We start from the raw sequence: 27,814 nt of genomic DNA on the forward strand, positions 1-27,814 counted from the left end.
ATTGTTTTTCTGGTCTTCAGTCTTCAATACACTCTTCCGACTTCCTAATATATTTTTTCCGCTGCATTAAGCTTGCCATTCTTTTTTTTTGCAAATACACCGGATAACAACGACAACTTCGACAAGGATACTCGTAAAATATCCATTTTGTTCACCAAATCGCTTTGTTACGCAACCCATCGACAGCACATGTAAAATTAATATAACCACTCTTTCATTTAAAATGAACATATATTTATAAACCAAGAAACTAGGCTCCAAGAAACTGGACCAGACTTGAAGTCCCTTTTGGGTTGTCTGCCCTTGTGCCGTAATAATAAAAAAAGGCACTACACACGGTTTAAGAATTCTCTCAGTCCATCTAAAATCAGCCTTCCATTGACTTCGCCGTGGTCGGCACCGAAAGCGTCGAACCAACGCTCAGGAACAGCATCATCGCCAAACAGTACATCTTCCTCCTCGTCATTATCTTGATCGTCAATCTGCATGCCCAACATAAGATTCATGTAGCACGATTTATTTGCAGGATCCTGGTAGTGTCCATATGGGTCGCCTATCGGCAGCTTCGCCATACATATCCAACAAAACGGACTGGCACATTTCGTGCACAACATCTTATTGCATCCACCCATTTTCTAGTAAAAAACAACAAAACAGGTATTTAATTTCTAGTAAACCACGAAAATGTTTAGGGAGCAATAGCGCAAATCACATAACAATATCGGTCGCTTATCGGGGAAGAACATACAAAAACTCAACGCAATCATTGGTGAAGATCTCGCGCTCTGTCAGCTCACAATGTCGGAAGCGTTTCTCACAAGACATCTGGGCTCAAGTACGTACTGCCGCATATTCCAAGTTCCAATCAGCCAAATAATACAATTCTCAATATGCACTTAAACTTTCATAACATCATCATGATTAAAATTACGATGTAACTTGGTTAAACCGAAATTTTAAAGTGATACTCCATGAGTATCGACCGGAGAGCAAGAGACACTTATGAACTGCAAGCTACTGTAATTCAAAACATCCCTGAATAAATATCTGGAGATTAGTAAACCTTATTACTTATGTAATTACAAAATTTCACTAATGTGAACACAGAATAGTACCGTGAAGATAAATTATGTGATACTATTGCTCGTACATTATTTCATTAAAACAATTTTACGATCAAATGTATTATTGCTCCAACCATGGCATGAACAGCTTTCCGAAGTACCTCGACAGGAAATTTGCATTTCGGACACGGTTTAGAGTTCTGCGACACCCAATCTTCCGCTTTGATTTCATCACCAAGGTTTTTCAATCGCGTTTTCCCGTATCGTTTCTCCATGCTAAGCTTCGTCTGGCTGTCAGCTTTCTCGTATTCATCCACGATTAAGCGCTTTTCACCATCCAATGGGCACGGCTCGATTCCGTGGTATCCTCGGCGACAGTTAACACAGAAAACATAGGCGCATCCTGGACAGCGTCCGGCGTCGCTTTGGCCCTCTTTGAGCACGGCTTGATTGCACCATGGTCGTGGACAGTACACGACGTCCTGCAATTTCCGAAAGAAACATTAAAATAAATCTTTTTTAAATGTTTGCATTCGCACAATAAAGCTGCTTTTATTCCAAGCAACTTTTCTAGAAGCGAAACTGGATTGAAATGAAACGTCCAAAGATGAGTCGTTTGTACTGCTTTTAGCATTAGTGTCTACGCAGTAAATTCGAAAGAATAATGAATTATTTCGACATAATAACTATGGCAAAATGGGATTCCTAACCAGTAAAATCAACTTTAATGTGCCGATTTACTATTTACGATGTCTCTCATCAGCATACCTCCATTAAAGATAACGCATTATCCAACTGGAATTTCTGATAGCGACTCCAAAACACCGGATCCACCGACGCCTCAATATCAAAGGGATTCAATTCTTCCGAGCATTCCAAACACTGCAGCTTCTGCACCGATCCATCACGTATCAGACTATCACACAATCCCTTCATGCAGGCTTTGCAGACGAAATGTCGGCAGTTGGTCAGGCGGATGAAATCTGTGCCCGGATGCGTGTCAAAACATACATTACAACGATGCGTATTCTGCTGGAAGAGCACCACGGTCCGGTTGTCGTCGTAGTGCTGCAAAGAGCGGAGGAAGTTGTCAGCGTGAGGTACCAGCAGCAGATAGTTGGACTCCATTTTGGCTATAGTCTCGTTGGACTGGGAGAAGCTTTCTCTGGAAAATATGGGAAGGCACGGGGCTGTGAAAGGAAATAACCGGAAGCTGGCAGCGAGGTCGGAGACGGACTGGAAGAATTCGAAAAGCACGGCCTGGTGGCCATTCTGATCCCATAATACTTTAACGCGGTGTTCTAACTGCTGAACCTGTAACACATCTCGTGTGAAAAATCAAAGAAATCATAGCTATTACAGTACTTAAGGATTAGTTTTACCGTGCGATTAATCCGCGATTAAATTAATGCTTACGATATTTTGTTACAAATTTAAAATTCCCGTATTTTAAAACAGAAAAATAAAAACAGTTAAAAATAGGTAGTCGAAGTTAAAAAAGCAGCCGGTTAGCCACAGCACTCAGTCATTTCAGTGTACCTGTAAATTCTGTACGCAACAATCAACATGACTGTATCTGTTACAGTTACACTTACACATAATTATTTATTTCACGAAAAAAGCAGCAAAATTGAAGCAAATATTTAAGAAAAAATTTGAGCCGAAACGTTTTACCAGACGTCGAGGGATCCAACAGGCTGTAACACGAATTTCGGGAGAACAGTGCGAAGGGTACCCTTCAGGGTAATGGAAATGTATTTGTATCGGAGGCAGATACGATAAATGCGAATGCAGGCCTTTAAAGTCCTCGTTCAACAATTTCGTCTTGTCCTGCAATTCCAGAAAATCCGCTTTTATTTCTATGAACACTGATATTGTTTTCACTTAAAACTGTACAATATCCTTCGAAATTTTAACAGAAATATAACAATAGTTTCGGGATAGTTAACGAAACGCAAAGGGAGAGGGGAGCAGTGGAGTTCGTTCATATAGATATTCAACTTTTACACTCACCTCCTGGTCTTCAGTGTTCAACCATTCATTCAGCTTTTCCACTTTCGGCGGAGAATCCACAATTATAGCCGTGATACCCAATTCAAAAAATGGACAAATCTCCAAAATCCCACTGGCATTTTCATCGGATTTCCGAAATTCTTCAGGAGACAACAGTGATTCCAAGCAGAGAACTTCGTCTCGCTGCAGTTCCAGATCTCCTTCGGAAGGCATTGCTTATGATCGGTGTAACTGACTAAGTTTTGAAATTTGAACCACTAAATCTTGAGGAGTATGGCAGTAACCAGCTTTAAAAGTCACAAAATATAGCAGCTATAAGCTCAAAATTTTTACACATTTATGATTTATCTATTTTACAGACAGAGTACGAGTATAATAATAATATTCATATTTCAGCTGATTTCATTCATAACGAGCCATTCCGCTACACTCTACAGCATGCGTAAAAAGGCTGGAGACTCTACTGTCTAGTGTCTACTCTAGAGCAGAAAGCGTCAGAAATCGAGACGGTAGACGAGATCATCACGACTGATCGAATCCTGCTGGAGGGTTGGGATGCGTGTTATTCACGCAATTCGGTTCATTTAACGCACTTAGCGTCTTGTTCAGTGACGGCGTTCACACATCCACTCTAACATGAAATCCATTGGAAGTGTCAATACATTGGAAGTGTCAATCCATGAAATCCATTGGAAGAGTAAGTATGAATACGCAAATAAAGCGAAAAACGTTCGTTTTGTTCTTCGACAGCTAAAAGGGTATCTGATAGGAATTAGGAACGATATTGAAAAAATCATAGATTTTAAATTTTTAGTTTGTTATTGTCAATGCATACTTTCAGATTAGTTGATGCTCAGGTACGTTTTAACTTCGATGCTGTAATGGTGAGAACTAACGCTTGTAGCGGCAGCACATTTGCTAATCTACGGCTTCACAGTCAAAATTTAACAATTTCTAGGAGTGAAAAACCTTTAATAAATATCGTAATAAAAGTACAAACTAAGTATCAAAACGAATGAAAGTCTACTATTACATTTATTTCCAAGTAGTGTGTATTAACTCTGCTATAAAAAAACTTCGTGCAATGCAACCGCAAGTGCACTGTGTAAACGCACAGTAACTATATAATATTATTTTTCACATTTTGGTCCTTTTTTCCCAATGAATAAAACAAAAATTGCATCCGCACAAACGACAGCGCCAAAAACTAGAGTAGAAAAGCCGCTTGAAAACTCCGCTGTAAATTACAGTCTTCACACAAATAAATTCTTGACGGCACTTACATAAGCACTTAGGTTAAGACTTTGATTAGAACTAATATCAGCACTCGGGTTAAGACATTGATCATAACTAACACCAGCACTCGGGTTTACATTCCGGTGAGCACTAGCAATAGCACTCTGATTAAGACACTTGAAACTAAGGACCACATAAGCACTACAGTTGCAATTATCCACCGTTGCGTTTAACCCCCGGAAGATTCAGGTCCATAAACAGATTCTAGATTTTTTTCTGAATTTTTTCATTAAAACTATGAACTAAGGAAAAATTCTCAAAAGATGTTAATAAATCATGGTTTTTAATTCAGAAGCCTGAAAGTTTTTCGTCAGTGCTTCATGATGGACCCACGGTCGAGATGGTAGCCATTGAGCCAAACCATTCTACAAGCTATTTGAACCGTTGCTAATATTTCAGCTATTCATGTTTTACGCAACGATCTTAAATTCTCAAATTTTTTCATTATTTATTCAAAGACATGGGCATCGTTTGTAGAAATATTAATATTAACTGTTTATAACAGAATTTTTTTGTTTTTAAAACGTTTGTTTTGTTTAGAACTAGAGAAGAAAATTCAAACAGGTGTTTTTTTAAAAGAAAAAAAAGTTGCTTCAATTGTTGGATAATAGTAACTGTTCAAAAAATGGCTAGCTTTTCTTCTTTTTGAATGGTAGCCATTGAGCCAAACCATTCTACAAGCTATTTGAACCGTTGCTAATATTTCAGCTATTCATGTTTTACGCAACGATCTTAAATTCTCAAATTTTTTCATTATTTATTCAAAGACATGGGCATCGTTTGTAGAAATATTAATATTAACTGTTTATAACAGAATTTTTTTGTTTTTAAAACGTTTGTTTTGTTTAGAACTAGAGAAGAAAATTCAAACAGGTGTTTTTTTAAAAGAAAAAAAAGTTGCTTCAATTGTTGGATAATAGTAACTGTTCAAAAAGTGGCTAGCTTTTCTTCTTTTTGAATGTTTTTTTTTGCTCACAACTGAAACAAAAAATTCAGAAGTTAAAAAGTGAAAAGTTTACTAAAGACGCTTAAGGCTCTACTTAACAGAATTTTAGAGACATCTAGATTTTGTTATTTACTCAAGTTGCACCTTTCAACATCACTAACATGAGCACTCGGGTTAAGATTTTGATTAGGACTAACACCAGCACTTAGGTTAACACTCAAGTAAGCACTGACAAGAGTACTCTAGTTAAGACTTTTGGTAAAACTAACATTAACAACCGTCAATTGCTACGATGCACTCTCATAACGGCTAGCTGTTATGCAACTGCGCCAAATATTGAAGGCAAATGCACAATAAATGTTGAAGTCTCTTTGCAGTCTCTTTCCAAGCATTCTCGCAAATGCAAAATTGCAAACCAATGGTTCGGTGCAACTGTGCCAGATCAGGCCACAAAAAGCGCTAGATGCCAGAAGGGAAATCTTTAAATGGATTTAATTTTTTGCTTCAGAACAAATATTTAAACTGAAAAATGTAAAACTAGTCCATTTTAGAGCAGTTGCTGGCGCGAAGGCTAAATAAACCGACCAATCGAAACATTTTTGCCAGGTAGCTTTAATTCACGGCCGACAGCTTCTTTTCGCACATAATCCGCTATCTACAGCTCAGCAATTAAAACCGAAATCCCGAAAGAAAAAGAAAGACATTTAACTTACAAATTTGAAGCTCGCTGTGGAACTGAAACAATGCATAAACAGATTATTGATAACAGTTGAAACTGTTTGTTAAGGTGATTTCGCTACCTCGACCGAGGTCCTGGTAGAGTGATTTCTCGACCTCGACGCTAACGAAGAAAGTTCAGTCTTTTGAACTTGAAAACGCTGAACTGGAACATTTTTGTTGGGATCTTTTTTTTGATTGATAGCCTGATGGAATTAAGAAAAAACTGATTCTGTTTGGACCTGAATCTTTCCGGGGTCAAACGCAACGGTGGTTAATTGCAACTGTCGTGCTTATGTGGTCCTTAGTTTCAAGTGTCTTAATCAGAGTGCTATTGCTAGTGCTCACCGGAATGTAAACCCGAGTGCTGGTGTTAGTTATGATCAATGTCTTAACCCGAGTGCTGATATTAGTTCTAATCAAAGTCTTAACCTAAGTGCTTATGTAAGTGTCGCCAAAAATTTATTTGTTGTGAAATCTGTAATTTACAGCTGAGTTTTAAAGCGGCTTTCTGCTGTAGTTTTCGGCGCTGTAGTTTGTGCGGATGCAATTTTTTTTTAATTTATTAAAAAAAGGACCAAAAGGTAAAAAGTGTTATTATATGGTTACTGTGCGTTTACAGAGCGTACTTGCGGTTGCATTGCACAAAGTTTGTTTTATAGCAGAGTTAATACACATTCCTTGGAAATAAATGTAAGAATAGTAGACTTTCATTCGTTTGTTATTTATTTTGTACTTTTATTGCAATACTTATTAAAGGTTTCACTCCTAGAAATAGTAAAATTTTGACTGCGGAGCTTCCGCTACAAGTGTCAGTTTCTCACTATTACAGCATCAAAGTTAAAACGGTCCTGAGCTTTATCTAATCTGAAAATATGCCTGACAATAACAAACAAAAAATTTACAATCTATGAATTTTTTAATATTGTTCCTATCACATACCCTTTTAGCTGTCGAAGAACAAAGCGAAAGTTTTTCGCCTTATTTGCGTATTCATGCTTTCGCTTAAGCTCTGAACAGCGACACTTCCAATGGATTTCATGTTAGAGTGGATGTGTGAACGCCGTCACTGAACAAGACGCTAAGTGCGTTAAATGAACCGAATTGCGTGAATAACACGCATCCCAACCCTCCAGCAGGATTCGATCAGTCGTGATGATCTAGTGAGACGGTAGCGCAGCTGGTAAAGCGTATTTGCCGCCTGCGGGCGGATGGCTTGACAATCATTTGCGGTATTTGACGCGGGCGGCATGCTATGGTCGACCAGCCCAATAGTGAAATTTTACATGATACTGAAACGATGGCCACGACTTGAATTTCAATAAATATAAATTATTTAATAAAAATTATGTTAACTATTGGCAATTTCATGGCTTGAGAAACACAAACGTCATTAATTGTTGACACTTATTTTAATCTGGATCTGTGCCATAATTTTACATAAAAACACAGCCGTACTTTGCGATTATTTTGCTTTATTCGGCTAATTGTTTCGGAAACCACCTGCGATGCGCAGGCCTAGGTAATTCGCAGACTGCGGATACTTTCACGCATTATTGTGATTTGCCGAAATTCACCGACATTTCTGCTGTACATACCGTGTTTGGATCGCTCATTTACACCGTACAACATGTTACACGTGCTTTGTGACTTTGTGTGCTCGTGTTTTGTACAGGAAACGTAGGTCGTAGTTCATTTTGATAAGGCAGACTGCTTATACGAAGGCACTTAACACTTCTATGCACTTTTAACTGCGCCAGAAGAGCAGTTGTACTAATATCCAATTAAAACTAATTGCGTAACTCCCGTTGTTTGAAAAATTATGGTTTTGAAATTGGTTATTTATAAAGAGATAACCAATAATTATTTTGGTCGCCGTTTTCAAATGGGTTTTCAAGGTGACCATGCAGCTCTACTTGTATATAGATCTCTAACTGTGGTTATTCAACTGCCAAACAATCAAGCAGACGTACCTAGTTGCAGTGGAGAGATGGGTAAAAATAGAGCCCGTTGTTGTGCTGATTGATTAATTAGTAATTTCTCTGCCAAAAAATCGAAGGCAATCCTTATCAAGGTTGCCGATTTTCACAGATTTGTACAACAAAATACTTTGACATGACGAACAATAAACAATACTATTTTGCATGTATCTACACTTTGTCCCACTCCGATTACGTTACAAAGACGCTCGACAGATTCGTTTATTGATACATACCGATTTCGCCGTAGTCATTTAAGAGTGATCGCGATGGTACCCACACAACAGCAAGACAATCACCCGTCAAGAAATACACCGATAAAATACAATGCCTGCACTGTAATCTGCGCTAAAGATGCGCAACCACCGGCACCGATATATATATTTGTCGCCAATACGCTCTGCAACCTCACTCAAAACATTCACAATTTCTAACCGCCAACATGGCCACGCGCTACATTGTTCTGATCGCCCTGTTCGTACACTGCGCCCTGGCCGCACTCCCCCCGGGCTACGATGGCCTGTCCAACGACGGCAAACGGGATGCTCTGTGGAGCCTGATCAATGCGCGCCAATACAGCGGCGCTTATCCCACTGACAATCCCGGGGTGCTGAGCATGCCACAGCTCTTTGTTCCCTCCTTCCTAGCTGCTCGCTTCACCACTGTCAGCGATGAGCTCGGTGACCCCGGCCGCCAAAAGCTCATCCACACCTACGGTGCCACGGCGAAAGTGGAGATGCGCATGTTCGCCAACTCCACCTACTCTGGTGTTTTCAAAGCCAACCACAACTCCAAAGGTCTCCTGCGCCTGTCATTGGCCAAGTTTGACCCGGAGGCTTTTACTCCCGGTATGGCACTGAAACTGTTCGTCCGCAACCACCCCTCTCTGAACATCATCGCCATGTTCTCCCTGGACGGTCAGGGTACCAACCGCAACTTCCTACAGAATCCCTTCTGGAACGTCATTGCCGGACCGTCCTCGCTGGCCCTGAAGATCCTGGCTAAGGCTTTTGCCCTGTCACTTCACTTACTGCCGGGTGACAGCACCTGGGATCGACCGGAAAAGGAGGAGAATCTGCCGCTGTATGAGCACGCCTGCATTGATTCGGACGGGAATGTCCCGGCGGCGATCCGGGCACCGTACCGCATCACCTTCACTCCCAACCGTGATCTGGGCTGGAGTGCCTCGACTCCCAACGATTTCCGTACGCATCTGGCGCAGATCCCCGTGGGCTCGGTACTGCAGACCATCTCGGTGCAGCGTGATGTCAATGCACATGAGGAGATTATCGGACAAGTGGTAACGGAAAGCACCTTTGTCGCGACTCCCTATAACGATGAGCAGCTGTACTTCCAGCATCATGCCAAACGTTGGAGACCATAAACATACATAGTGGCAGGAGGTGACCTTTAAGCAATCATCTCATAATGGACATTGTATAACTATGTGCTGGCTATTAAAATCAAATAGTTAATGTCGAACGCTTTGATATTATATTTATATCCGGGTTTTGTTGCTCGTCTATTTTCTGAACAACTGCATATAATTATATACAGTGCATATATGCACTGTATAATTCAATTTATGGTGTGGGATCGGTGTCAACTCCGGTTATGTAAAGTAAAACAATTTGTTTTGGGATAATTACATAAATAGAAAGCTAATTAGTCGCATCTACAACAGCATACAGCATTAGGCATTAGGCAACAACAAGACGAATTAAAAACTAACGTCATATGTGGTATTTTTCCAGTGTAGATAGAAGGTTTAACCCTGCACCACCTTGCCTGCTTACTGCACAGTTGGTAGCAAACATCGATCCATTGGACTGGTTAATGGACTGCATAATGGACTTAACAAACATTTGGACTGATTATTTTCAGTTTCTAAAACTTCCCACAATAAAAAAGGCGTTGCTATTCTGCGTTCAAAAATTATAGATTTCATTTCGATCGCGAACTTTATGGATTTGTCTTTTTCATGAACATTTCTGACATATTTGTAATATGTCCTCGCAGTCAGTGCGTTATATGATAGCGGAAATTAAAAGCTTCTTGTAAAACATCTGACACTTTCACCTAGAATTCAAATCGCGATTTCACCGACATTTTGATTATCGGCAAATCTTTCGGCTTATCTGCTGCCGATTTGCTATTCTGCAGTTTATCTGTGTTAATTCCGCACCTACCAAGAATAACAATACAAACTGTATTGTACAATTCAAGATAGCTGTTACTGCCATATCCATAATTTCATACTCACATTAGTGCTCACAATAACAGTATAAATGTCGGAAACACTGTAACAATATACAGATTCCATATGCCTTCGCACGAACAAGAACTACTCCAATATTGTACATGTGCAGCAGCGTGCTAGTAGTTATAATCACTAAGTTAAAATTAATTACTCAGTAAAAGAAGGCTCCGTTACATCAAATCTTAACAAACCAACCCTTTGCGCGTCCTTATGGTTGTCCCCGACTGGAGCTCCTGTAATAGTGTAATGCGTTTGTTGGTACTGCAGCACTTATAAAAGCACCTAATTAGAAATCAACATACGAAACACTCGTAAGTGTTCTAATAATATTTCTTAGGCTTTCGCGAAATTAGGAGTTCCACAGCAGCTACAAACGGCATAAATTTATAAGGGTAAAGTAGAATAATGAATTCGGCTTCTTGATTTCCCAACATTCCATGCGTGCACCTTATTTCGTTGTCAAGATTAACGCCTGCCTGATCCCGCCCATATAGTTAAAATATGAATGCCCGATAATGCAATGCAAATTGCAATATCGCGCCAATAATATCGTAAATGTACTACGGGCTACTTCATATTATCGTTATGAAGAGAAAAACTGGGCATGCTTCACACCAGCAAAACAGAAGGAACACAGATGGCCTTTTATTCTTATTCCGATGCGGTGGCAAATGTCTACATTTGCCCCCATAGAAATCAACCATAAACTCGGCAAGTTGAATAGTTAACAATACCACAGCTCATGATCAGCTTGGTTAAATCTGCAATCAAATGGAGGAATTACCCAGCCGAGTCAACTTGTAAAGGGTAGCCTATAGGGTGTTAATAACGATTTTGGGCCGTGCCAGTAACACGAGGATTGTCAAGAGGCTTGTGTGTGCTATACGGTAGAAAAGCGAAGTCTATTGAATATATCAATCCACACAATATAATAGCCGAAACAATGCAGCCGTGCATAAAAGCAGTAATAAGAAGGCAACATTCTTGTCAGCCACGAATAAAACTCAATCATTTTTCAAGGAGTTATGGTGAAGTCGGCACCGGCAGACACGAGTTGAGGTACTTCTTAATAAAGCCGGGATAATACAACACTTGGCTGCCGGAAAACGTATATTGAATTTATGAAATGATTGAGTGTGATTTTCCGAAAAAGCCATCGCGCAACTGGCCAACGAGCTAAGTAATCGGCATGCCTTCTTGACCGTTTCCAAAAGCGCCCACAGGCTCACTTGAACAGACTTTTACCATTTCTTAATCAACGACGACAACTGCTAGTTTTTTGCGCTCTACTGGCGCTGTCAACACTTGTATTACACTCTTGAGTCGATCAGAATAAGGCAATAAAGAACAATTTCCGCCGACTTAATCGGTTAGTATTCTGGCTGGTCATTCAACAGCAGTCAGTAACTCGGTGGCTAATTACTTAATTTCTCTTGTTTGTTTCGTTATCCCTGTAGCTTGTAGTCATATTATGGCAACAACGAACCGCAGCACACAAAGACAACGAAGGACAGGTTATAAAAGAATTTTGCGCCAAGCTGAAAAGCTACACCTTTCATTTTCGGCTTTGCTGATGTAATAACCGTAAGCAAAACTGCGAAATAAGCTTATAACACTGCTATACCAGTAAGCGGTGCCAATTTCGGAAGGATTTTCTGTTTCTGGTGTCGCAGAGTGATTTGTAAAATGTTTTTGCTGAGAAACACGGAAACAATGCATAAATTTGCACGAATGAAAGAAATAATTAAGAACTTTCGTTTGTGCTGGTTAACCTGTGCAAAGACACACAAAAATCTGAGCATGATTACATATAAAATATGAATACTGGATCCCTCATAACATTAAAGAAAGATGCGGAAGCAATGGAGTGTCGTATTATCGGTATTCTCATAATTTGTAAATTGAACGGTACCCGCTTCGGAATAAAAAAAGCTTCAAGCCAGTTAAGTGTGTTATTCGCTTGACCATTCGAAAGGCAAGTGTACAATACTGGTGCCATCCTGCCCATCCGATGCGCCGCTTGGTTAGACTAGTACCCTCAACCGTCAATAATGGATTTTTATCATAAGGCCCAATTTGGATGATCGTTGTTTTCATATTTGATCTGGGCTGATTGTCGAGCAGGGTCAACCAGCGGTGCGTTTTAGCTACCGTGAATCACGAATTCAAGTAGCGGCTCTTGTACGGCAATAACTTTATTGGCACTTTCTATTAAACAACCATTCTGTGCGCAAAATCGGAAAAACGATGTACAGAAAGGCAAAAGTGTGTATTGTTGGCGGCTGGGCAGCCAGCGCGCTTTCGCGCTCTTTGCTTCGTCGGTACTCCATACCGACCAATCAGCGTGCACACTGAGGACAATGTCTCAAGCACCGCCCGATAGATTTGCCTTCTATTCGTCCATCAGCCGGAATCAAATTAGATGTCATTTGCTTAGAGCCTTTTAATGTTGTCTAGCTATTTACGTGGCTTCTTGTGAATTGAGAAATTGTGCAGTTGTGTTGAGTCCTGGCTTTAGATAATCTATCGACTTTTTCTAGCATTTCACAGATTTCTCTAGCCATTTTCGCCAACAGTGCCGCGATAGATTGCCAAACATCGCCGGAAGTCACCCAAACCAGACGGTTTACGGATTAGCCACCGACTACCGAACAAAGACACAATAAAAATGTCTATTAACAAAGAATGTGGCTCCGTTTCTTCATCCGGTAAGCAAAAACATATTTTTTTAATATGTGAAAGCTTAATCCCGGCTAATTTTGCGCAAAAGTTAGGTAGTCATAATAGATTGTTAATCAATTCAAAACAGAGTCAAAATTTTGTTATCGTTGTAACTTTGAAAAAAATTTCTACTTATTAGCCCTAAACGTCGATATTAACTTCATTTATAAGAGAGAAAGTTGAGCTAATTTAAATGTGTGTTGCTTTGTGCCAATACCATTACAGGCATTACTCGTAAGAAAACTCCTTAGAATTACAGTAAGTACTTTACGGAACTATAAGCGATATAAACTCACATGAACAACTTTACTTCTAGTGTTTTGGTTTTGACAGTCGTATTGCGTAGAAATTTTGACAAAACCTTTCTTGCCCCTATAATTAATATAAAAACTGACTCACAAGGAATGGAGTTTGAAAGATGTGATTTTTACAGTGTACAGACACGAAGATTATAATGCGTTACCTTTACTTATTACACATTACTTACATTTAATAATTTGAGTCAAGTAGGTAAAAATTAGTATCCGGAATTTCGTTGTTTTTGGAATTTCTTTTATTAAATTTTCTCTGCATGTTTCAAGCAGTTTTGAAATGATTGACTTAGACTGGCTTTTTAAGCGCAGACTATGTAATGTTATCAAACTAAGTAATGTTTTCAAGGAACCGTAAGCACTCTGACGATTCTGTGTTCAATAATACATGATTACCCAGTTTGCAGAGTACGAGGGTATACATATCATACTAACGGTGACCTTACACAAAACTGCTTACTTTGTCTGTTTTAATAATAACTGAAACAGTGTACTTCGTGCAGGATCAAGCAAAGAAATATAATTACTCCAGGACCATTCACGAATATTCTCGCAAAATATTAAAAATTCAGGATAATTCAACAAATTCTTTGAACTTAGTACCGTAATGACGCTGATGCGTATTGAGTTAAAGTTTCAGGTAACATGATTTTTTGTAATTGTAATGCTTTTAAGTTTGCACAAACGTCGAAACAGTAGCCGAAAAGAGCACGTCAAAAAGCCTAAGAGGTGGGATGGTACGGTAATTGACGTTAATTAAGAAATTATTAATTAAATATCCAGTAGCGTATCGCAAGGTGCGATCGCGGTGAATCGCCAGGGTGGTCCCCGCGCCCAGTTAGAAGCCACTTACAAATGACTAAAAGTCTCACTGCAATAAGCTAAAAGTCAGAGACGGAGCAACAATCTTTCCGTTTTCACCACGGCTGAAGCAAATGCAGTCGACATTTGGGCGATTGACAAAAGACAAAACGCACGATGAATGGCATGGCTACCGGGCAAAAATGTAGGATTAGCGCATCCAAGCTAACTTTTGGTTGACTGTGTCAATTGACGGAAAAGCAGCACTGGCGTATAGCTGTGTTCATAACTTGCACTGATCGTCCAAAGAATGTGGTTGGTTATTGTGTCCACCAGTAATTGAACACACGGGTACCACGAATGATCATAATATACACAAGTGAAGAAAATGAATTGTTCTAGCTTTCTGCCTTTCCGATGAATCGGGCCCGTCCAAAGAAAAGTCGAGTCGACTCTCCATTGTTTGTCACCTGGTGAATACAGCAGCACGCAGTAAAGGTCGATGGTAGGGGTGCTAAGAAAGTCTGTTACCAATTGGTGTCCTTATACACATGCTCCCATCCTCGTGTATAGAGCTTTGGCCATCAAGTGCCGTTGCGTAGGACGCGGAACAAGGCCGGGATTAACACGGCTACCCCCACCTGCGGATTTGTAACATGGGGTCTCTCCCTTGACCCATTCATGTTCCCTTTCATTCTAAGCACATTTTATTCTCCCCTATTTTCTCTAGAACAAATTGCTTTGTTTGTAATTTACCAACTGAAGCATAATACTAATATATTCTGTATGTGTGCTTTTTCCTCCTAGGGCGGATACTGTTTGACATTCCATGCAAAGTCTGTTCGGATCATTCTTCCGGAAAACATTATGGCATTTATGCGTGCGACGGGTAAGTCTTTCGCCTTATGACCAGTGACCACCGTGCGATAATTAGGCTCCAACATAGCTAAGCTACAAACCCAACAGCGCAATGTACTTAATCCCATTTATACATGACAGTAGTTGCTTATAAAAAACAAATAAAAAGTACATTTTAATTTTACAGTTTTTATTGATAGTTAACTGCAATATGAATTATATGATGCAGTCATGAATAATTCCATCAAAGCACTCAAATTAATATCATTCTATGTGTCCTCGTAGGCTACTTCTACGTAATCTCGTAAGTTTTCGCAAGTATGTACAACTGTTCGTTTCTGCACTGGAAAAATGCAGTCGATTAACTACATGTTACATCTCTAAAATTGAGCTTCATCGGGCAAGTTCTTTAATTATTCTTTTTACTGGTCTTGAGATTGTGATTTGTGCGTCACTTTCAAAAAGTGCCGGTACATTGTACTGTACAACGCAAAGCGTATTATCCCAGACAGCGATGACTGAAACTGCAAAAGGCTAGCAAAGTCTTCAGTGCCGCATTATTTTGGAGTCCATCGTATGCAACCTTCTAATGTTTCTCCAACAAGCCAACATATACATGTACAAAAACCTTTGTCAGGCGATGTTCCCAGCTAGCTTTCCCATGCATATTGTGGTTGAACTTGAAATCACATTTATCCAACACGACAGAATGATTTTCTCAAGGGCTGTTTCTCCATAGTCATTTGAAAAAGCAGGATTTCGCTTTCGACCAAGATAAACTTCTCTACCTTAACCAATAATAAAATCGTTTACAATGCATTTTGTGTCGCCGCAGTGTATTATGAAAATGGGATGTTTGGTATCAAGCCAATCTTACAGAAACTGCTTATCCGGCATTGATGAACAACAACATCACAATCAAGGTCGAATAGTTGTTATTTTTGGATTGAGTCAAGTAGAGCCAACAAGTTAGTCTGTAAGGTTGTGTTGTGAATCAAAAGAATAACGCCATGACCAGTTTTCGCGATCGGTGTTTTTTAAGAGTTAAGGCTCACTAAACACGCATACGGATTTCTAGCACAGTGACGATATTGAGACATGGGACAGGGACAGTTATTAAATGGTCAACGGAGCTAAACATGGCGTCGGCCTTTCGACATTGAATGACTCTCGATAAATAAAGAGGAGTCGCCGTACACAGCTGCAACTGGCGACACCATCAGTGCAGCGTGGTACGCGCTGCATCACCATCCGCTATACTTGACGAAGGATGAGAATCATTTAATTATCCGGCCGTTTGTTGTTGCTCATAACAATAACAGAGGAAGTTGACAAGGCTGCTGCACGATAAAGCCCCTCGTAACATGTAGTAATCTTTTTATAACTTGTTACTCCTCCTTACAAAAGGCTGGCTTCTTTTGACCTTTTATCAAACTGGTCTGTAAGTATCGCACACGAAACTCGCGGAACAACTTATCGTGCATAGAAAAGTTGAGAGGATCGTTAAACGCGTCAAAGCTAATCGAACAAGATTTTCCACACAATAATACTTGTCAAATTCTATGCGCGTACAGATTCACAGAATGCTTCAAAGTAGAAAGTATTATGAAATTTTACTAACCAGTTCGCAGATATTTACGAAGTGCAATCCAGATTGTTTTTATCTTGGTAACCTCACCTCAACTTCACAAACAGTACTTAAAAAAATGTAAACCTATGATGGTGATAAATAAATTAATAATTTAGTAATGTTTATTTAATCAGTATTATTAATTACTAGCCTCTTGTGAATTCTAGTTCGAAACGTCCGACGGTACAGATTGTACATTATTGAAAATTAGCATCTGGTATGTCGATTATTTGCTTGACAGGATGTACATGGTATTGTCCGTGTATGTCTTTTCAGCCTGTAGACTTTTGGACATGATTTGGCATATGAGCCAACAATGGAATCAATCAAGTGCCATTGTCTTACGAGCATTGACTTGGTCTTTTGGCGAGGGTATTGATGCGCACTGGGTTCTTGAGAACATACTCTGCGGTAGAAAGAATACGCCTTGTTAATCACATCACAGCGGACGCGTTAATTAATGCCATTAACACCATGCGCAATCAGCATAATTACCGCCACTCATTCTCATAGTGACTATCTTTCCTTTTTAAATTCGGTGTCGCATCGTACTTGAAAATCGTTTTAGCACTGACCTTTAAATAAAAAAATAAAACTTAAGTTATGTATAATAAACAATTCATTTCTGAACTACACAATTCAAAAACAGAACCAACGAAAAGTGAGTGCCGCAGGCTGCCGGTTAAAGTAGGCGGAGCATGAAACCTTTAATGGTATTTCAGTTTCATAGTTTAATGTAAACAAATCGGAATGTATAACATTATTATTGTCATGCGTCGGTGCTCACAAATGTTAAGGGCCTGATAGACACGAATCTTATTAACCTGCAACGAACCACCGAATCAAGTTAACTAATGAAGCATGTTTTGCCTGGTGCGCATTGTATTATGGCCATCTATTTGTCGCCGGACAATGGAGCATAATTACGACGACCTTCCCTAATTTGATTGGCGTTCAGCATGGCCCCAATTTGGGCAGGGTGATCGAAAAGGAGACCAGAGTAGAGTAGAGCGCACTTTGTCACTACAAGCACATGGACACAGAGAGAAAGATCAATGGAGTTAGCATGAATAACAAGGGCGCTTTAAAGTTGCAGTGCAGTTAGTTAAAGGTGACGTTTGTTATGTCGAACAACAATCAAGCTGAGTCGTTGTCGATTTCCACTCTAACAGACTGTGTGTATATATGCTGCCGTGGACGTGTCAAAAGCATTTTTCCACCACGACAAGTAACCACTTTTAATCAAGGTCTTTCATGTCACTGCGAAACTTGTAGCAACTTTTTACCTGGACAATATCTTTATCAAACGATCAGTCGGCATAAAAGCCTGTACAAATTTGCACATGGAGGAAATAAAACAACAGATTGCTTCCATAGTCATAGGGTAAACATAAGCCACCTGGTAAACGGTTTCTAACCAGCTCAGCGATTTCGATTGGCAACTGTAGCTTTGTAAATTGTGATGTATTACTGAAACCGGGGATGTGCTGAATTTTTGTTATTGATGCCATGAATACAATTTGCTTATTTTACACAGATGTGCTGGCTTCTTCAAGAGATCCATACGACGCAGCCGGCAGTACGTGTGTAAAGCCCGGGTCCAAGGCAGTTGTCCCGTAGATAAAGCCCACCGTAACCAATGCCGCGCATGCCGGCTGAAGCGGTGTTCGGACGCTGGAATGAATAAAGATGGTATTAAAATTTTTAAAAAATGTGCGATACAAATTTATTTTTGAATTTATAGCACAAAGCCGAGCTGAAAGCTAAAAAAGTCTGTAACTTATCTTACTCACCAAACACATTACTTTTACGGTTTTATCTGTTCTTCTTAAACATAAATATATGCCATTGAGTAAAAAGCTTTATTCAGTGCAAAAGATTGCATAATATGTTCAAAAATTTAAGGTAAAAAAACATCCAGTGCAGTGCATAACATTTAATATACTCCGTGACCTTTACAGCTGTGCAACACGAACGAGGTCCACGCCATTCTACCATTCGCCGACAAATGGCTAATTTGTACGCCGGTGATCAATCCAGTCCTGTTGATCTCCAGATAACACGCCCCGGCTGTCTGCCTTTAGCGGCACCGATGCCATCGTTCCCAGTGTCACCGCTTAACATGTCCATGAGCACCGCTGTCAGTACGGTATTCCACAACACTAGCAGCTCCTTGGCGCTACGGACGAATCCCTTTGCCATGACCTTTCCATCCGCATTGCATCGTAGTGCAGCGGTGTCCAGTATGTGCCAGCCCGTACCCAAATACCCTTTCAACTTCGGTCTCTTGGGAACGTCCATGGTGCCTAGTCTGGATTTCATGCGGGAATCAGCGGGAAATATTATTTTTATGAATCTGCACTGGCTGCGACAGTTGGCAGCGTTTTCTGCCCTTCCCCAGTCCGATCAGGTACAACTCGCTCTGGCGTGCATTTCGTACATTTCAACACTAATTTGTAGGTTTGAGCGGTGCATGTACCCTTTCGTATAATTAATGAGAAATTATTGGTTTGCAGCTTATATTAATTGAACGAAGCTGGAAGGAGCTCTTTATTTTAACCGCAACACAGCTATACTTTCCCGGCGACATTATGAATCTGGCAGCCGCCACACGTAAGCAAAATTGTGAACTTTTACTCGTTTACTTTGCTGCTTCCCAGTACCTTTGGTTTAATGTCCATGCTACAGTATACGTAAACTCTGTGAGATTGAACAACTGCAAATATTGAACGCCCGTGTAGGAACCGGCGCGTCGCGTATACTGCAAAAGCTACTGCGAATATTGAACAGTTGGTTACATTGAACACTTTTAAAGGAACCGGAGGTGTTCAGATTACACAGGTTTTACTGTATTAACATTTGATAATTAGTTATATTCAACTGAACATGCAGAAATACCGTAATCGGTAATCTAAGGAACGGAATTATGCGAACATTAATATTACATGCATATGGTATACGCATGTGGAATAAATGTGCGAAAGGGCAGTTTTGATATCTTGTAGATGATCTCTTATATGATGATCAAATACAAACAAGTGAGCAATCCGTGTTTTGCCGTTGCAGGGTATCAAAATAAATCGGAAGCTGATTACCGACTCAGCGGTATGGATCTCAAGGTTGACGCCGAAGAGAAAGCACTGGCCGACGACTTTCGATTGTTCCATGATATCATAACAAAATTCCGGCAAATGCAAGTCGAGTGCAATGAGCACCTTTTCCTGCGCGCCATTCTTCTTTTCAAGCCTAGTAAGCAACCTTTTACGGGTGTACTTAAAAGATTACGCATTTACCGGAAGCGACCGCACATTACACAATTGTCATTATACGCACAACTTAATCATACATTATTGGTACATGGTGCATTATTAAGTTGCCCTGTGAACTAATCCTCATTCATTGCGTTATTCAACAGGTCCGAGTAATAACGACGACGCGCGTCCCGCTCTAACGGAAGTGCAAATGGTATCCGCTCTGCAGGAGCAGGCTCAAATGAATCTTAATCGCTACATTCAGGCGACATATCCCACCCAGCCCAACCGGTTCGGCAAGCTCCTCCTCATGCTACCAGAATTAAGCCAAGTGTCAGCCAAGAGTCTGCAGGAATTATTTTTCAAGAAAACCCTGGGCGATGTACCAATTGACACGTTAATTCTTAATATGCATAAAGGATATGACATGCCCAGAGGACTCTGAAAATGACTGTGCCCAAATATTTCCTCTCATGGCTGTAATGCTGAATCGATTGTGCTACTATGTGCAATATATGTTTATCTCGAAACAGAAAATTGTTGTTAATTGATTATACGGTGATGGCGCTGGCGTAAGACATTAGTTATATACAAATCACAATCCTTGCACATTATTATTATGCCATCTCCTGCACAGTGTTACACTAGTAATAGTAATACGAGGACATTTGGGTGCTGTGAACTAAATTTATAGCCGTTTGCATTCAGACTGTGATATCAGTAGCGTTGCGAGCTACGGCTAACCAGCTGTTCATCGCAGCCTAATCGTGCAGGGTATGTTCACAGTAAGTTGGCATCATTCAAACGTTGGAACGGATTGGGAATTAAATGTTCGGGATTCCAAAATTTGGAATCAAGATAATTCCATGGATTCCATAATGCTTCCAATCAATAAACAATAAATAAGTGGAATTAGTAATTACCAATTAAATTAACGCAAAATGTGTTTTTACGCAATTTATTTGACAGTTTTTTCAGTAATTTCTACAATTAATTAACTCTGGCTCATCAAAATGTTCAGATGTATCACAACATACGGCGTCAGTCATAAGCCAAATAGATTGCTCTTCTACCAGTTAAACTCATAGTATGATGCTGCTGTATGTAGTTGAACTGTAAGTTATTGTTAAACTAAACAAAATTTTTTCACTTATTTCCTTACTACTGTCCATCATGAAAATTCTAAATCTTGTTCCATTTGAAATTATTCAGTGCCCAGCTGTTAACTAGCTGAATTCAATTTAACACTCCAGGAACACAAATTTGCAATTTTCAAATTGAGTCGCTGCTTACTAATGGTGTCCACGTGCATTGAATGAATTCACGCTTTTTCATTCAAATTTATCATTCAGCAGCAACAATGCGTAGAAATTATCATGCATTGAATGAATTCAAAGTATGTAATAAGCGAAAATCTGGATGACGATTACGTGATTTTAACTCAAGTTGCCGAGTGAGAGCCTTCCTCTTTATTCATAAATAAAACTTTCTGGCCAACCGCTATTGCCTGCCGCAACCGTGGGCGGATGGATTGCCGATATAAAAAAATACAGATACACCGGGCAGGTGCCGTGCCAGTTGTTTCATGGCATGAAGTATGTAGTCGACTATCGCCATTCAAACCGCCAAACAGAGTATTCATCGGCACGTTTCACTTCAGTTTTAAATCATAACATTTTACTCTACTTCATGAGATTTGCATCAAACGTGCATTACGCCAGTGCATGTGGACACCTTAAGTCTCACTAGCCTTTGCTCCAGTATAGCGCAACGAGTAGCAGTGATTCACATAGGTGTTTAATATTAAAGTATGAGAATTTACGGGTCCCGACATAAATATTTTAAAATTATAAAGCTTCCCTCACCATCACGCCAAAATCGGATTTTAGCAAACCACTGAGCTTTGGACAAACGGAATTTAAGAGCCCAGAGTCAAATTATGCAAGGTAAACTTTGTGATTTTTAACGCAAATTAGCTAAGACTAATTGAAAAAAGCCTTTGAAAGCTTAATTTTGGTAATTCCAAGGAGAAAAAGAATTCCAAAAATTCCACGTGGAATCCGCGAAATCCGCATTCCATTCCAACTGCCTCTTGGAATATGCGGATTCCGTGGAATCGAATTCCACGTGGAATTGGATTGGAATTGGAATGCCCACCCTTAGTTCACAGCACCCAAATGTCCTCGTACTGTACAGCTTTACAGTTAGGCGCACCATCCGTGACCCTGAATTAAATGTTGCGGAGACAGAGACTACTTGATAATAATAATAATACCATCAATAAACCATACTTCTATACCATCAATAAACAATACCATAAAAAACCATATTAGTACCACCAATAAACAGCTTCGTCCAAAATGTACGCTTGTACGCCACTTTTTTGGGGCAAATGTTTTTTAGCCAATTGAGTACAATTAATTATTTGGCGTCATCGGAAGATCGCCTTATATTTTGGCCACTGCGGTGCCGGTCGGCCGAAACGCACAATCATGGCATGCATATTACTACGCGGATGACTAATTCGGCACCTCGTAATTTTTTTGATCCTTTGTGAAGTTGCAACTTGCAAGTTTGCGTGCTTAATGTAAGGTAGATTTGTTTTTCACTATTTCCGATTTCGTACTGTCCATCAGTGAAAATTTCTCCCGCATCTTGTTCCATTTGAAATTCCCATTCTTGACCCAGCTTTGTTAACGGGAGTGGTGATCGTTCAATTTAACACTCCAGGAACACAAATTACTGCGAATTTACAATCTGGTACGATGCCGTACGAGTTGGTCTTTCAAGTCAGACTGACTGTTGATGTTTTTGTTTGAGCCAGTTTACGACATACTGGCAATCCGGCATTGCCTCTGTTTATCAGCGTTTGTTGTTTAGACTTCAGGGTTTTTTCGTCCTTTTCTCCGTTTGCCTGGGTTACACTACCAAGATTTTAACTCAAGTTGCGCGCTGTGAGACGCCTATACGCTCCATCATGGATGCGCCCGTATCCGGCCACGATCAAGGACCTGTTGCTGTGGCTGTTTGCTTGGACATTCGCGTTCCTCATACAAACCGGATCGTACGCATTCCTTGTCCTCCGGAAGCTGTGCAGGTACCGGCCGTACTCTGTCAGCAATAATTGTGTTAATTATTGTTGTTTAAGTCCGCTTTCAGTCTGTACACGCACATTACAAATCGAATTGCTACGTGTAAGTACCTTAAAACTACAGAATGATTTTGAATTGGATCTGTGAACGTTTCCATAGCCGATCGACTTATGTACCATACAGTTTTTTAATTTCAGAAATGTTCAACAATTCGAAACGTTCTGGATTTAACGGCCGATGAAAAAGGTGGACACTCTGCTCTGCAGATAATCACAATTCCGGATTTTGTCAATATTGATGCTCCATCTGTGAGAAAAGTAAGAATTTGACTTTCATTGAGCTGAATTTAGGCGTGGAAAGATATTTGCGCCAGTTGTTTATCGGCGACCACTCAAAGTCGAACATTTCTTGAAAATTAATTACTCCATCTGTTGTTGAAACGTGAAAACAGTTAATTACTGTTTTACTTTCGTATTATCGTAAGCACTGAAGCCTGAACAGTGAACGAAACAAAGGTACATATTTACAGTACAAGCCCAGCACGGATGAATAATGTCTTAGGATTTCGAGCATGTAAAAAGGTTAACTGTATATGTATTAAATAATGGCACGATGTCTATTACATTAAGGAGGCACGAACAAAATAAACAGGCGTAAGAAGAACCTGTTATTTTGTTTATTCGCAGTTCGCTAATTTCAATGACAATTCGATATAATAAGACATAGTAACAATCTGGGGATTTACAGTTAGCCCATGTTAAGCTAATGACCACCATGGTAACAAGCTTTTGAGTGACCACTGGACTGTGGGTAGTGGGCTTTCCAGAAAATTGATGATGCAGGAACACTCTCGACACTGAGAGGATTCTGTAGCACTTTAGAGCGGGCAGATTGGATGTGTGGAACGGGAGAAAATTGGTTACAACGGCAAAGTGTCGAGGACCCTGGTTACGTAGTTAGTATTCATATACAGTACTTACTTACTTCCTGCATGGCAATTGACAATAATGTAAAAATAAAATAAGTAAATAAAAAAATAAATATGAAATGAACAAATATGAAATGTCACAAACACTGCAAATATTCATAAATCACAGTATATTGAATAAGTCAGCCAAATCACTGTGCTCGTTATCGGAACTGAATATTTTGTAATTTCGGATAATCCAGATGTAAATAACTATAAAACGTAATGGTTACATTGGCTCCGCACTCACGGTCGGATATTGATTCGCTTGTTTGCAGGTCTTCAGTGTTCTGAATTGCCTACACTGCAACGCGATGCCCACAGCGACCAGTGGTGCGTCGGAGTGGATCACTTGGGTACTGCGCTTCGCTCAATTCCCTACCCACACTCAGCTGCGGGAATCGGATGTCGAGCAGGGAATACTACGCTTATACCGTGCTTACTGTGCGGCGGATTACCTGGGATGCGAAGAACTGCGGCGTGTCCTCGAGGGAGCTCTAAACGGCATTTATCTGGTGGTCAAAATGCCCGTCGAAGATTTTCGCCATTTCCTGATGAACAACGCAAAATCGCGCCTCATATTCGACGAGTCGTTATACTGCGGCGTGATGATTGTCCGCAAGAAGTTGGAGAAATTTTTTATGGTCACCTTGCCACGTACGAATGAACTGGTCAAAGTGCTCTGAAACTTGCAGTTTGGAGGAATCGGAAGTTGAAAAATCAGGATGCACACAAAAGAACCGACGGTTAATTGTTTTGTGTTATGCGCGACTGATCCTTTAATTATACATATTGCTTTGCACTGGTTTGCAGTTCGCACTTGTTAACCAACTGGAAGCCGTTATACAGACTTTTTACTTTATAGCAAAGGTTTTTTCATGAATAACCAGGCAGACTTAAATTTTTTACATCAGTGTGATATCCACAGTCACATCTCTATGCCTGTGAGTCTGCGCTTGGGTTCCAGACCGTTGAGCGATAATAAAACGCTTCAAACTCTTTAATGACCTTTAGGAAATTTTTGTTCGTACAAGTGAACAGATAGAAATACATCATTATTCCAATCTGGATCTACAGGTTGTAAGGATCATCAGTCTGTATAAGTATCAAAACCGGCGCTTTACAATCAAAAACAACTCTCCGTTTCCGGAGCAAATCACTCCAGCGCACTGTGACTTCCAATCTGCTCTGCAGAAAAAATAACACCTGTACAGAAGTCTTTAACCTTACAAAAACAGCTTGATAGAATAAAGATTCAAAAGCAACACTGAATATGACAAACCGATGGTTTCAGCCTCTAACGGAAATTGGAAAGGAACTAACGAGGGAAATTGGAACATGGCTTTCTGGAGTCCACTGGAAGACAACGTGCCGTACCTACAGTATCAGACTGTACAAACATTGTTGAAGCCTTTACACGAATCCAGCAATTCACGAGTTGCTACATCGTCACGGCGAACGAAAACCGTAATGCCCGGTTCATATGCAGCCGGAATTTTGATGCGTTTACTAGGGTCCAGCAGCGACGTTTCCAGCGGTTCATCTTGGAAGTAGAGCATTCCGGATCGACTTTGCAACTCATATAAATTATCTGCGAAATTCAATTACAATCAGCATTTAAAAATAAAATTAATGTTGTGCTGGGAATGAAAATGAGAAAACATGCTACAACAAAGGCGTTAAATATAAAACGAAGCTTTTTATAAGCACGAATTGTGCCTTTGTACCTTTGCACGAATTGTATTTTTGTACATTCTTGGTCACTGCATATCTCTTCTGTCGCTTTAATACACAGATAATTTCCATATCCGAAATTATGCAATTATGGTACGGCTTCGCCTTAAGTTGTGAAACTGAGGGGTAATTTCCAAAATCAATAAGAACGCTTAATGTCCCGAAAATTCCAAATTCAGTATAAGCTCCACTTTCTTTACCATGTAAACATTGCATCAGAATTCAGCGGAAACACTGTTATGCATCTTTTCAGTAATATTACAAATGCGACCGGAAGTGTGGTGATAGACGATAAGAAAGTATGACATCAAACGATTATTCAATCCAATGTTTACCTATGGTTCCCATTGGCGTCCAGCGTTTATCGTTGTGTTTCTTCAGCGTATCCACATCACCAAAATCCCTACGCGCACTGAAAATCACCCCCTTACTGCGCGGACACGTCTGAAACAGAATATCCTGCTCCTTCACCATCACGGCCGACTCGCAATCCAGCATCCGCTGCAGTTCCTCACACGAGTACGTCACATCGGGGTACATCATGCGAAAGCCCTGCCCGATGGCCTCGCCCAGCGGATGATGATGCCAGGCATCTGTCAGTTTGTCCGCGGGCGTTGTATCCGTGTCTAGACGCTGCGGATTGAGCGTCAGCACGATCACACAGCGCAACGGCAGCCACTGACGCAGAAAGCCAGCAATTGCCTTAGCGGGGACGCCACGCGTGGGGAAGAAGCGGGAATAAACGGCATTGTAGGAGATCTCCTCGGCGGCCTCCGCCAGTGTGGCGGCCGTCATGCCTGCACAGTAGCGGGACGCCAGGTACATCCCTACGCTGCCGCGGTTGGCGCGATGCGTGATGAATTTCAGGTGGGACGCGGACATTTCGTACGAGACGTCGAGCGCCTCGCACATACAGTAGATCCCTACCAGGCCACATGTGGACGGAGGTAGATCAGCGGACTTCAGTTTGGCCTCCAGAATCTGGCGGGAACGATCCACTAGTGATGACATTCTGTCTGTAACTGAAAAGCGCCATCGAATGTCAGAGGAATTCACTGCTGTGTTCTGGTGCTTGAAGAACATGTGATCGAAAGATACTTGAGTATGCTGGAATACAGTACCTTATTGTATCCTGTGTTAACAATGTTACCCAAATTTTCATGGAAACCGATTACAGAAACTGGTAGTAAACAATCACATCGGAATATTTATAAGCTGGCTTCCATGCATCTAATTTTATGCATAACGATAACAAAAATCCAGGGTTCAGAAGTACAACAAGTGCAAGCAGTAACGTTTCATGTTTTATGGCGTAACCATCTCCATGTAATTTCTGGTAAACACCCTTGTACAGCCAGATGCCACCCGGTAGGCTCGGCTCGGAACTGTTATCCCTCTGACATCATCGCGATATCGTGTACGATTACGTCAAAGTGTTCGGTTGCATGAAAACTGCGGTCGTTATTTGTCCGCGTTTCTGACCGTTCTATGCAGCATTTCCGGTTAACCTGATACGGTCTTAACTGTTATTAAAACAGTAGATGCAGCAGCTCGGTCGTAGTACAGTAAATAATATTATACCGTTTTATATTCATCTATGATATTTTTACCTACTTATTTTTATTTCATGTAGGTAAGTACGTTATCGTCATAATTTATAGAATCCTAATTCCTAATCCCTAAGTTCGTTAAAGTGCACAATCCATGACCAGTTTCAAGAGAAAATTACTGCGCAATCGACAAAATGAGGCATTAGAACTATTTATAGGCATACGTACTACCTGAATGCAATAATCATTGCGTAAGTCATTTTATTTTATTTTTATTTCATTTAGAGTAGGTGTTCTACGCAATAAAATCGTAGGACAGGTCACTAACAAGGTTTGCAAAGCAATTTCAATTTACAGCTAGATACACGTACAAAAGAAAATGCTTTATAATATTCAGATTGGCGGCACGTACTGGCATTCACAAGTTTTTTATAAAAGGTCAAAGGGAATTTTCACTGATTACACAGCCTCATTGTCAGCCGACAGCGGAAATAGCCAATGGGCGGCCTAACCACGCGAAACATTTTTCGTCTAAATTAACCCATCACAGAGGCCCCATTCCCCTCGTTGGACTTCGACGCTGATCCGCTGGCGCGGATACTCCATCGCCCGTATCTCGCCTGT

At 40.4% G+C, this 27,814-nt stretch overlaps 5 protein-coding genes across 7 annotated transcripts; 3 read left to right on the plus strand and 2 right to left on the minus strand.

The window, feature by feature from the left end:
• Positions 1-79: 79 nt before the first annotated feature.
• Positions 80-3,539, minus strand: LOC129596190 (E3 ubiquitin-protein ligase RNF14-like). Its single transcript, XM_055493391.1, has 5 exons — positions 3,078-3,539; positions 2,739-2,894; positions 1,833-2,378; positions 1,226-1,546; positions 80-635 (listed from the first exon to the last, which is right to left on the minus strand). The coding sequence occupies exons 1-5, from the start codon at positions 3,288-3,290 to the stop codon at positions 330-332; spliced, it is 1,542 nt and encodes a 513-aa protein (XP_055349366.1). The 5' UTR covers positions 3,291-3,539; the 3' UTR covers positions 80-329.
• A 4,869-nt stretch (positions 3,540-8,408) lies between these two features.
• LOC129596178 (uncharacterized) lies at positions 8,409-10,078 on the plus strand. 2 transcript variants are annotated; one of them, XM_055493376.1, is made up of 2 exons: positions 8,409-9,418; positions 9,770-10,078. In XM_055493376.1, exon 1 carries the CDS (start codon positions 8,458-8,460, stop codon positions 9,397-9,399), a length of 942 nt encoding a protein of 313 aa, XP_055349351.1. In that variant the 5' UTR covers positions 8,409-8,457; the 3' UTR covers positions 9,400-9,418; positions 9,770-10,078. The 2 variants fall into 2 exon arrangements, with proteins under 2 accessions (XP_055349351.1, XP_055349352.1); XM_055493377.1 differs by having other exon boundaries at positions 9,775-10,078.
• A 2,664-nt stretch (positions 10,079-12,742) lies between these two features.
• LOC129596245 (nuclear receptor subfamily 2 group E member 1-like) lies at positions 12,743-20,464 on the plus strand. Its single transcript, XM_055493472.1, has 7 exons — positions 12,743-12,983; positions 14,916-14,997; positions 18,134-18,288; positions 18,558-19,006; positions 19,113-19,209; positions 19,663-19,845; positions 20,012-20,464. The coding sequence occupies exons 1-7, from the start codon at positions 12,944-12,946 to the stop codon at positions 20,290-20,292; spliced, it is 1,287 nt and encodes a 428-aa protein (XP_055349447.1). The 5' UTR covers positions 12,743-12,943; the 3' UTR covers positions 20,293-20,464.
• Positions 20,465-22,350: 1,886 nt separating this feature from the next.
• On the plus strand, positions 22,351-24,899 carry LOC129596168 (uncharacterized). Its single transcript, XM_055493366.1, has 4 exons — positions 22,351-22,607; positions 22,728-22,944; positions 23,137-23,256; positions 24,185-24,899. The coding sequence occupies exons 2-4, from the start codon at positions 22,825-22,827 to the stop codon at positions 24,590-24,592; spliced, it is 648 nt and encodes a 215-aa protein (XP_055349341.1). The 5' UTR covers positions 22,351-22,607; positions 22,728-22,824; the 3' UTR covers positions 24,593-24,899.
• Positions 24,900-25,006: 107 nt separating this feature from the next.
• Positions 25,007-26,905, minus strand: LOC129596167 (uncharacterized). Of its 2 annotated transcripts, none has more exons than XM_055493365.1 (3): positions 26,762-26,905; positions 25,976-26,662; positions 25,007-25,497 (listed from the first exon to the last, which is right to left on the minus strand). In XM_055493365.1, exons 2-3 carry the CDS (start codon positions 26,649-26,651, stop codon positions 25,292-25,294), a joined length of 882 nt encoding a protein of 293 aa, XP_055349340.1. In that variant the 5' UTR covers positions 26,652-26,662; positions 26,762-26,905; the 3' UTR covers positions 25,007-25,291. The 2 variants fall into 2 exon arrangements, with proteins under 2 accessions (XP_055349340.1, XP_055349339.1); XM_055493364.1 differs by having other exon boundaries at positions 26,739-26,871.
• Between the last annotated feature and the right edge of the window lie 909 nt (positions 26,906-27,814).

The sequence above is a fragment of the Paramacrobiotus metropolitanus genome, unplaced genomic scaffold, assembly GCF_019649055.1.
Source record: "Paramacrobiotus metropolitanus isolate TYO unplaced genomic scaffold, Prichtersi_v1.0 Parri_scaffold0000087, whole genome shotgun sequence".
In the NCBI taxonomy this organism is placed as follows: Eukaryota; Metazoa; Tardigrada; class Eutardigrada; order Parachela; family Macrobiotidae; genus Paramacrobiotus; species Paramacrobiotus metropolitanus.